We start from the raw sequence: 12,001 nt of genomic DNA on the forward strand, positions 1-12,001 counted from the left end.
GTCGGACCTTTTATGAATGCGCACCAAAGATGGCTACCTCCAGTAGTCGGTCATGCCTTCAATATTTATTCCATTTAGCTCACGATAACCTGGAGTTTAGGTTACCGGTATGAGTTTTTAAATTATTTCTGCGTCTGCTATGAGTTTACCTTGTTACCTCGTACTTATGTGTCGTTAGCCTTTTGCTAATTCAAACTGTGTAATCGCATATCCTTATGACCGATTGATTAGGTTTAGCTTTTAGTTTCAGTAGTACAATCTCTACATTTTGCGATGCAATAATAACAAGTTAACACATATTTTTCACATACATTTGACAATGTAATAATTCAAGGTTTCACTCATCGTATTTATTTTGTATTTAAGCTGCTATATTGTTTTTTAGCTACACTCGTTGCAGTTTTTGTGATACATACAGTGCATTTTACCACACAATCATGGTTTTTTTTTATTATTTCTGTGTGGATCTTGTAGGAAATAAGGTCTCTGCTGGCTCTCCGATCGAAATCATTCCACCCTTCTGAAAACTTCAACGAACAGGTTAGCAAATCAGTATATTTTGTTAGATCACGTGTCAAGCTCTGACAATATCTACATTTTCTGCGTGTTCCCTCCAGTCTCCTTTCTGGTGCCTGGGCAGTTTGTCAGAGGAGGATGTACGCAGTGTCATGGCCAGATCAGTCTGTGCAAAGTAAGAAAGTTGAAATATATTACATTTTAAAGACAAATCATCCAACTACTCAGTCTGTAAACATTGTTGTATAATTTCCCTCCGGTTCATTCAACAATGTCGTTGCAGGTCTGCATTTGAACTGTGGGGCCATGGGCGTACGCACAGCGAACTCAGAACATCCCTCTTGAATTACCCTTCAGAAAAAATGGTTTATGATTCTTCTGTTTATAGTCCTCGTGGATTGGACAGTTCTGTTCATGCACTAAATGACAAATTCATACTAAATGTAAAGTGCAAAATATCAGTAACTTTATTTCTGTTTGTATTATAATCACATGCAGAGACCCTACATGCACAAAGAGTCCACGTACAAAATTAACATCGAGTCTTTCAACAAAAGTTTGCTGTTAAAAGACAAAATCAAAAAGATTAATGTGAGTATGTAGATGTGGACATAAGTGGAAACGAATGGCGTGTGTTAAGTTTTATTTAGTGTCACTGTCCTAATATTGTGTTTTGTCCTTTGTCCATTAGGCTTTGGATTATCTTCCCTTTGAAGGCACAGTGTGCCTGACGAACCCTCAGCACATCTTCTGTTTGTTGGAGGATTATGGCACAGACTGCAGAAACATCCCAGAGCATCCCAACCACATCTACTTTGGTAGATGGGTAAGATATTTTGCTGTTCTGTACATGGAAGAAGGCGAGTCTCTTCAGCTGAATACCTGTTATTCTTACTCATCAGATAGCAGATGGTCAGCGGGAACTGATTTGCTCCTTCAGTGTGAAGAAAAGACATTTCATCGGAAATACCAGCATGAATGCTGGCCTCTCATTCATCATGGCTAACCATGCAAAGGTCAAAGAGAATGACCTCATCTTTGACCCATTTGTTGGCACAGGTAAGTTCATGTTGTCACTGCTTTCCCAGTGTAGATCCATTCATACACTATAGACATAAATTACTCAAGTTTTTTTTTTTCTCTCTTAATCGGTCTCAGGAAGCCTGTTGGTTGCATGTTCACATTTTGGAGCTTATGTTTGTGGAACAGATATTGATTACAACATAATTCACGGCAAAGGTATGTTTTTTCACACAGATACATTTGGTGTGGCGTGTCAGCATATTTATTGCAGAATTTAATTCAAGTGGTGTTTTTTAAATTATTTTTATGTGAAGAAACTAAAAAAAGACGTTATCCAAATCTGACAAAATAATTTTTCTTGGTAGGTCTGTCCAGCCGTAAAAACCAAAAGTGGCGAGGTCCCGATGAGAACATCAGAGCAAACTTACGACAATACGGAACGGAGAAGATGTACGTGGATGTGATGGTGTCTGATGCGTCCAAGCCAGTGTGGAGGAACACTGCTTTGTTTGATGCCATCATTACTGACCGTAAGTCCTAGATAATTTAAACAAGAAGACGACCAAATATTATAACTTGTGGAAAATTTTTGAAATTCTCACAAAAATACATTTAGCCACATAAAAGCTGTCAGTTGGAGAAAAATATTCCCTTTTTTTTTTTTTTGACTGTGCTGACCAAAGAACATGAAGCTTTTTGTTTACCATAATTTCCGAACTATTGACTGCACCTGAGTATAAGTTGCACCCACTAAATATACATATATAGGGTGCACTTTTCTGTAAGTCGCAGTTGTCCACATTTCAAAATTTCAACATCTTCCTGGATGGAGCTAAATTTTCTTCGTTTAAATGAAGATAAAACAGAGGTTCTGACATTTGGAAAATCCAACCTACTGGCAGGATTAAACAGTGCTGTTGGTTCTTTGGACTCAGACTGTGCTTTTATTAGGAATCTTGGGGTGATTTTGGACAACAATTTTAAATTTGATGGACAGGTCAGTGCAGTGGTCAGATCCAGTTTTTATCATTTAAGGCTTATTTGCAAAATTAAGCCTTACCTTCCCTACGTTGCCCTTGTGAGGGTTATTCATGCTTTTATCTTTTCTAGACTGGACTACTGCAATTCACTTTATAGTGYAATTGACCAGTCTCTTCTCCACCGTCTCCAACTGGTCCAAAATTCAGCAGCGCGCTTGTTAACAGGGACAAGACGGTGTGAGCATATTACCCCTGTTCTACGCTCTCTTCACTGGCTGCCTGTTCCTTTTAGGATTGATTTTAAAGTTCTACTTTTGGTTTTTAAATGTCTAAATGGTTTGGCACCTTATCTGTCTGATGTTATACATCGCTACCATCCCGGTAGAGCTCAGATCTAAAGATCAGATGCTCTTGGTGGTTCCCAGGACTCGGCTGGTGACTAAAGGGGACAGAGCCTTCTCTGCCGTAGCTCCTAAACTCTGGAACAAGCTTCCTCCCTCTGTGAGTTCTGCCAGATCACTTGATGATTTTAAATGTATTTTAAAGATTTACCTTTTTGCTTTAGCTTTCAATTCAAGAGAGCACATGCAGTAGGTCATTTTTTTAACATATTGTATTCTTTTCTGTTTACTTAGTATTCACTTGGTTTTATCTGATTGTATTTTTATTCTGCTGTGCAGCACTTTGGTTGCCATTGGCTGTGAAAAGTGCTATACAAATAAAGTTTTGATTTGATTTGATTTGATGAGATATTTACAGAAAAATGTCAAACACACAGGCGCCTGCAGGATTTTATTGGAAGGAACACGCAAAACCACTACTGAACCTGACCACACAAACACAGCCCACAAATGCACAATGTGTGTGGCAAACAAAAACAGCAATGTGACACTACGCACCTGTCAGGTCCTGACCAACACAATGCCACATGAGAACAATTTGCATAGAGAACAAAAACATCAAGCATCCGTCTCACACAAGGCCCAATGATAAACAGTGTGACACACACACACACACACACACACACACACACACACACACACACACACAATGACCCACTTTTGACTAGGTCAAATAAAGCAAATATAAATTTGACAAACGTTATTTAGTAACTTCAGTTTGCAACAATCAGACAATTACTCCATCTGTCTACTGTGCAGGAGGAGGATAGAAAGGCTTGAAGGTAGAGATGCAGCGTCAGCTGTCAATCACAACACGTCTCCGCTACTTTGTTAAAAAATAAATAAATAAACTAAAACAGGAAATAAGCATGGATTTGAGTTGTACAGAATGTCATGGAAAATTTGTCAAAGAAATGAAAACGCGGAAAAAACAAAGACTGGGAAATGGGTGAGCCTAGTGAGAGGTGATATTCAGAAAGAAATTTGCCAATTATTTTTCTTTTTTTTTCATGAAGGGGAACAAAATGTGAAGCAACACTGTAAAAGTCTGATTCACACAACAAAACCCACAAGTCAGAAAGCTGCCTGTAAATCTATGGACTCATTTTGCTCAAACTCAAGATATTCTGATGCATCTCAGTAATCTAGGCAGAAAAAATCAAAAAGAAAAAAATAAGTAGGTCCTCTGGATGGGTTCTTCTTTAGTGAAACGTTTCGTCTCTCCAAGAGACTTCCTCAGTCTCAGCCTTAGAAGCACTGCCTCCACATGGACAAACAGGTTAGTCACATGCAAAAGAGGGCCATCGCCTAACAATAGGCTTGTTTAGATTTATTTAGTCACATGCAAAAGAGGGCCATCGCCTAACAATAGGCTTGATTAGCTCTCTTTTTTCATAGAGGGTCATGTGCCCCATCACCTGACTTGTGTTGTGTTATTTGAATATAGTGAATGCAAGTGGGCTCAGTCAGAGCCCACTTGCAGGGCCAGAGAGAAAGAGAAGTCTTACACAAGACAGGCCCTGGAGCAGTGTGGTTATCCTAACCGGGCTTTTCTGAAAGCAGACAAGAAACCCAAACAGGATTCCAGCCAACAACCAGGTGAAAATGAAGACCCTAAACCCAGACCCAAACCAGTCGTCATTCCGTATGTGATGGGAGTTTCAGAGAAACTGAGACGTTTATTCTCTAAATATGAAGTCCCAGTGGATTTCAAACCCCAAAACACGTTACGACAAAGATTAGTTCACCCCAAAGATCCAGTTCCCCGGCAAAAACAGAGTAATATAGTATATGCTGTTAAATGTCAGGAGGACTGTGATCAGTTATACATTGGGGAAACAAAACAGCCACAGTTCAAAAGAATGAGCCAGCACAGACGAGCTACTTCATCAGGTCAGGACTGCAGTTTACACTCATCTACAGGTCAGGACTGCAGTTTACACTCATCTACAGGTCAGGACTGCAGTTTACACTCATCTACAGGCCAGCGGTCACTCTTTCAGGGATGAAGATGCTCTCATCCTTGATACAGAGGAACGTAGGTTTGAGAGAGGAGTAAAGGAAGCCATCTTTGTGAAGAAAAAACGTCCACCATTAAAAAGAGTTTGAGGCCTGCGTGTCCAGTTGTCCTCCTCCTACAGTGCTGTTATTGCAAGTATGACTCAGGGTATTCCGGTACTCTTTGTTTTGATACACACTTAGGTCCAGCGTTTACCCCAAGTGAACTTTAACAGGAGGGTTTAAAATACTCTATAGCATTGCTTGTACAAAGAAGAATGCAAAGTGTTTTAAATTATTAACCAGCAGAGTAGCCTATCAGAAATAATATTTACAAGTCACATATGGCCCTTAGTATAGTCGTTCCACATAACGGTAGTGAAATAGTGTGAAAGTTTAATAGAGACACTACCAGATATAAGATTAGAATTTTGAGGAGAAAACAAATTTAAATGTTGTCTTGGTTAGGCCAAACCCTCATATCTTTGTTCCACCAGAAATTCACTTTAAAAAGATACATTTCCTTTTGTTCTTAGCTCCATATGGAATAAGAGAGTCTACAAGGAAAACAGGTTCCCACAAGAACATCACTAAACCCCCCAATGGCACGTAAGTCCACCTGAGATTCCACACATATTTACTGCGTTCATTTCTAGACTTATCTTGGTCATTAAGTGGTTTATGGTATAGTTTATAATGTCAGAAAACAAAAACATGAATATAAAGTCTAGGATTTAATGATACATTCACCTCATTATCTGTCAACTTGGGATACTTTAAAAAGTTTTGTTGTTGTTTCTCCGTCTCTTCTCTGCAGCTACGCAGAGTCTCATGTACCTGTCTCACAGGTGTACCACCTCAGTGACATCTTGTCAGATCTGTTAAACTTCTCTGCCCACCATCTGCTCATGGGTGGGAGGCTCGTCTATTGGCTGCCTGTCTACAAACCTGAGTGAGTAAAACACACTTGTTGTCATGAAGCTAATAATTCCTCCAACTTGAGCCAGTTCGACCTCCAGCTCTTTTACTACAGCTATATAAGAAATAACTACCGTATTTATACATGTATAATACGACCCCCCCCCCKCCWTTTTTYYSCTWAAAAYSKWWAAAKAWTTWAWTCRRKWAARWYCRRKKWWTRWRARAGACTTCAAGATTTTTCAGCCTTTGCAGTCTTTATACATATCAGTAAAATGATCATTGGACTGTTCATTTTATTTTAACAACATATGTACTAAAAGGTATTTTGACAACAAATACAGTATATCAGCTGTAGCAAAATCATATGAATTCTGGCATTTTACACATAGTCCACCAGGATGCGCCAACACAAAAGTCAGAGACTTCGCATGAGATTTGGACCATCCTGTGGGGGAAAAGCAGATTACTTCCTACTCGCGAGCGCCCCCTCTGGTGGGGAAACGTTTTTTTCAGGGATGCAAACGTTTTCAGAACACCTGTAGACGGCAGCCATTACAGACGAACGTGTTTGTTGTTGTTCGAGGAGCGGCCCGGTCACACGCTAATGTCATTAGTTCATAATCATTACTAAGGTGCAGGAATACTTTTCCCCTCTTTTTTTCACATCACATTACCTGCCTGGATCTGTTACTATCTCGCTCTGAAGCACGGAGGAGTGTCAGAGGTAAGGTCGTTTCAACTGCTTTTTACGACGCGGTCTCATTTCCGGACTCAGGCATTTTGTGAATGAAGCCGATATTTCAGTTAAAATACATAAGTYAAAATATTTATCCYAGTATAYTACTACCCCCCAACTTTATGGATGATTTTATGGATTTAATTTTACGTATTATACTTGAATAAATACGGAAAGTAAAAGTAAAAATACCTTAACCTTTTGGGAAAAATTAATTTCACAGATAAGAAAAGCACTTATGTAAAAGTGATAAAACTGCTCACAATAACTGGGAAAGCAAAAACACTTTTACACACACTTTAAGAAATGAAGTGTTGAATTTACTGAACCAAACTAGTTTAACTAAACAGAGCTGAATAAATTACTGTACATTTACTCAGTTTAGTTAAACCAGTTGACACAATTTAGTTAAGTAAATTCAATACTTCATTTTTCAGAGTGCATAAACAACTCTTTTCATGATGAGTTTGATCGTATTTAAATTTGTGAAGTGTATCGAAGTGTAAAATTTTAAAGTAAAGAAATAAAAGTATCTTTTTTTATGTTTGAATGTAAGAAAATAAAAAAAATACAGTTAAGAAAAATACTTTATAAATTTACAAATCCTCAAAATAATTACATGTAATTTACATTGCCTTATTGTGCTCAGTGTGTGGTGTGGGTATAATAAAATATATGTAAAAATTATATATATTGTTGTATTTGGAATATAAACAAGGCTCTAATTGTTATGTAATGTCCACATTTCTTTCATTATTCAGCTACTATTTAGATGATTGTTTTGTTACAAAGTACTGATTGCATGGCAGCAAGTATTACCCACTGAGTTGATTGTAGTTCAAAATTTGCTGTATTGAAATAAGCTGTCAGAATTATATAATGCTTCCAAAACAAAATGCTATAAGATACAGCTGTGAGTCTCTGAGGATAACTTATGCTTTTAGTACTGAATAAACAAGCTCCCATTTGCAAACAAGTGAATATAGTGCTAAATTAATTCGATATTACCCCCATCATAAGTCCAATGAAATGATACAACTTGTTAAATGTTAAAGTGGTTTTTATACTGTAGGGATGCACCAGTCCACTTGATTCACTTCCAAAATTGATACAGATGTCTGCGGTTTAGTATGTTTTTAAACCAAACCTTTTAGCTTCCGACCCACAAACTGAAAGCGACAAAGACTAAGTTGAGACCCCGTTTATGGTTGTTTTAAATACACAAAAAATACTAATAACCCTTTTAAACCAGGGTATAATGACAACACAAACGGTCTTTACATCCACAATTTCAATTTTGTGCACTTATGATTGCTCTTTTAAAATTTTTATTGGAACTGTTATGGAGATGTGCTTTAGGCAGCTATTTTAAAATGTTTGTCAATATGTGGAGATTGATAAAAAAACAACAACTTTGTGTTAGATGACACAAATTAGAGTTATCATAACTTTAAGATCCACTGGTTTAAACCACTCAGTCTTGCTTCCATAAAAGCAAAGACATTTACATTTAGAGATGCTAATACCCAAATACTGCTTTTCTCCATCTATAACAGTAGGGGGCAGTCTCACATTATGAACCACGGCTGCGTGCAGATCATATGTTTCTTTCTTTAAATATATATTTTTAAACCAAATGTCCTATAGCATAGAGAAAATAACATTTAAATTAAAAAAATATAAAAATGTAAAACCTCACAAGATAGCAACTGGCAAGCTCCTCTTTCCTCCTAAGTACTGTATTTTCCAGAATTTCCTTTTACATCCACACTCCAATAAGCACTTTCTTCCACATATAACCACCTATGTAAAATGACGATGTTAGCACAAAATAAAGTACAGCTGTTGAGTTTTTCCCCATCAGTGCAGCTGGTCCACAGTAAACCACAACTTATGTTTCTGAGCGGCTTTATAGCTTTGCTGGGCAAGCTGGCATTTCTAAAACAAAGTTTCTTATTGTTCAGTTTTCTGTGCGTTAAGCAGAAAGTGAAGAAGTGCAGGTGTTCAACTGTAAAGGTGTAAACCACAACAGACTGCTGCATCACCCCGCAGGGTTTGGTGCTCTCTATAATCACAGATTACAGGAGACTGAAGGAGATGAGATAATTGTGCGTCCTCTGCAGTGTTTGCATGTGTGAGTGAGTCAGGGAGCACATTTAAATATTCTGATAGCATCGCTTTGATTTTCTGTGCATTTCTTTATGTGAATGTGTGTGGTCTTGCCAACGAGTACACGTTTGTGTCATCGTGTTCACACATTTGTCTTTGCTACTCATCTCATGAATGCTCGACACCGTGCCTGTCAGACGGCTCTGCCAAAATAAACATTCGAGGGCAGGCGGGCAAGTCAGATATATGAATTATCTGTCTCTATGGTCTGCCACCTGACCTTTGGGGTTTTTTGGACATTTGTGTGTGTGTGTCTGTGTGTGTGTGTGTAAACTCAGACACGGCCTTTCTCTTGGGTCTAATCTGGGACTCCACAGGGAGGCTATCAGGTTTCTCTTGCTCCCCCCACCTCCTCCCCGTGTAATCTGTGGCTGTGATAGAACAGTGGGGACTGTTGTGTGTCTGTGTGCTTGGTGAGGGTAGGGGTCTGTATGTGTGTGTTTCTGTGTGATGACAGGTGGCACAAAGTCAGCAAAAGAAACCGTCTAGACCAGGTCAGAGCGCTTAAACTCTCCTTGATTTTGTTTTTTAAAAAATCAATGAAAGAAGGAAACAAATCAAGACGGATGATGCTGCATCACTCCTCACAGTCATAAAGTGAACTAATTACTGCATAAACAAGTGAAGCTTGTAAGCTAAAGTAGAAGGAATGTTTTAGGTCTTTATTTCTTGACTAGCAGTTGTGTGCGTGTGTGCGTGTGTGCGTGTGTGTGTGTGTGTGTCTTTGCATTGTTTTACAGATATATTTTTACATTAGACCACCATTGTGTGGATATTTCGCCTCCATACAATGGAAAAATTACATTTTTTGGGTAAGTGATAGGTTTGGGACTATGCTGGAAGTTTGTGGTGGGGGTTAGGTATGTACTGAGGTGGTTAGGTTTAGGGTAAGGGTTTATGATTGGGCTGTAAGTGTGTAAGAATATGTCCATACACAAGTCATCAGCTGTGACACCTCTGATGAAGACGGAAGTAAAACTTCGAAGCATGTCAGGTTTGTCTGAAGAGACATAAAATAACTAAATGTCTAGTAACAAAAGAAAGATTTTAGGATCTATTAAATGTATAGACACAATGAACTTCATTGGCTTATTACAATATTTCATTTCCTGATACTGTATCGATTCTAAAAAGCACATTATCGGTTTTTAATAGTTAAGGCTTAATGGTTTGATAATAAGAAATATGAAATACAAATCAGGGTTTCCCGTAGGATTTTTTTTAAACCATGGTGGTGGCCTCTCATGCGATGGGGTGACAGGACCAGACAAAATTTGACAAAATGTAATTTCATAAAGTATATTGTTCTGTATACAAATTTACGATATACAAATGTTCTCAGTCAGTCAGGTTGATTTCAGGAGCTGCTTGAGTAAAACGTCCTCCTCCTCCTCCTCCTCCTCATCCTCTTCTTTGAAATAGAGACCAAAAATCAACATCCATAAGCTTTCTGCTTACAGGTCAAACACTTTCATTTAAATTGGAGTAAACTGTGCATGAACTTATTAAAAGTTACAGTTTAGTGTTCTTAGGACTGAAGACTTTCTAAAGAAAGGGAGTTTAAACAGCTGTCATTTTAGTGTGTTTTCAACTGAGGAGCTTTGATATATTTATTTTAAAAGTATAACAGGAAGTTCTCTGCACAGAAAATATTACTGTTTTTTTTAACCAAACTGACAAGTTTCTCCAAAATGATTGTGTAATTTAAAGGCATTGAAACACCTGGTTAAATTTAGCAGATATTTATGATTAACTACAAACACCTGAAGCTGACTCAGAGAACTCTGTGATTTTAGAAAAAAGGAACTATGTGATTTTAGAAAAGAAAATGAAAGTCAAACGTAGACACGTCTTTAAAAGACACCCCGCCCCCACCCAACCCCGCATGGCTGCGGTCCGCTTGCACCTCCACCCCACCCGCGTGTGATTAATACTGATTTTTGATGCTCATTATACAGGTAACCGTCTGAAGGGGTTGACATGTATGGACTCTGAAGTCCCGGGCTGGTCGGAGCTGCGCTGTGTGTGGAGAGGTGCAGCTGCTGCAGTCGCTGCCCCTCACTTTAAAAACAGTCAGCTGATCTGTCGCGGTTTTGTTATGCTTGTGAACACACAGTGTTACGGTGGAAATGCTGCGAGGTGCTTTTAGAAATATAATATATATAAAATACAGCATAATCCTCGGTGGAAAATAGTCCAGGAAACGCTGAGTGCTTTCCCGGGAGGTGTTCACCTGAGCGGAGGGAAACTGACCCCCCACCCACAGAGAAAACAAATAAGGCAGCGCACACCAGACCCACCCTGCTTTGTTCTGATTGGGTAAAACTTTGACTGTGGTTCTCTTTATTGGGTGAAGGAACCGTCAGTTTAATCCCTAGACAGTTTGAACACGTTTTTTTCTCTCCTGTTCATTTTTACAATGACGAACACCCACGGTGGAAAACTTTAATCTACCGGTAGGTCTTTTTTTCTTGGTTGTCCAAAGGACGACTGGTAGGCGGGATCTGGTTGTCCGAAATGAAAATAGGTTTTCTCAGACAACCTAAACAATGGTTATGTCAACCCCTGTTTTACGTTGATTAAAGGTATCATATCATGCTTTTAAATCCTTCTTTTTCACGTCTAAATCATTCACTTATGGCCTATTTAAAATAAAACTGCAACGCTTTGGTCCTAATTCCTCGTTTTTGTCACTCCACAGACTCCTTGCTTTCCTTGCTTTACCCCTGTTCTGAGTTGCGCCTCAGAGCAAGCTGTTTTGGTGTGGTCTCTTTAAATGCAAGTGAGATATTTCACACTCAGTCCCCTCCAGGTCGCTGAACGTTCAACTCCACCCCGTTTGGCCATGTTTGTAGTTTCATAGCAACAACACAGTTATCTACCGACTAAAAACTGTTTTTAAGATAAAATAAGATAAAACTTTATTGATCCCACAGTCTGGAAATTTGCACATTACTGCAGCTTAATACAAGAAAGGCTGAGAAGAATAATGAAATATTAATAAAAGATAACAAACAAAACCCCACAATATACACATGTGATATATAGTAATGTACCAATGCACATATACACATATACATAAACACATATGCTTGTTTATATACATATATACACCGTAAAGTACAGTAAAAAAATGAATGTATATGAAGGTGCATATTAGTAATGACAGATGGCAAAAAAGTATAAGGATGTCAACAACGGTAGACTTGTCAATCCAGCCTTACATGTACAAGCCAGAGTCTGATCCAGTGCAAGAC

General features: G+C 38.4%; 1 protein-coding gene across 1 annotated transcript in view; it reads left to right on the plus strand.

Moving 5' to 3' along the window:
- trmt11 (tRNA methyltransferase 11 homolog) overlaps positions 1-12,001 on the plus strand; it is a gene marked incomplete at its 5' end in the record, with an annotated part of 25,165 nt that continues 13,164 nt past the window's right edge. Inside the window, 11 exon segments of the mRNA XM_014003365.1 lie at positions 1-107; positions 475-540; positions 618-691; positions 800-881; positions 1,015-1,107; positions 1,208-1,342; positions 1,419-1,575; positions 1,675-1,755; positions 1,905-2,069; positions 5,455-5,527; positions 5,736-5,870. Of these exon segments, the coding sequence (XP_013858819.1) occupies positions 30-107; positions 475-540; positions 618-691; positions 800-881; positions 1,015-1,107; positions 1,208-1,342; positions 1,419-1,575; positions 1,675-1,755; positions 1,905-2,069; positions 5,455-5,527; positions 5,736-5,870 (1,139 nt within the window).

The sequence above is a fragment of the Austrofundulus limnaeus genome, unplaced genomic scaffold, assembly GCF_001266775.1.
Source record: "Austrofundulus limnaeus strain Quisiro unplaced genomic scaffold, Austrofundulus_limnaeus-1.0 Scaffold18, whole genome shotgun sequence".
NCBI classification, from domain to species: Eukaryota; Metazoa; Chordata; class Actinopteri; order Cyprinodontiformes; family Rivulidae; genus Austrofundulus; species Austrofundulus limnaeus.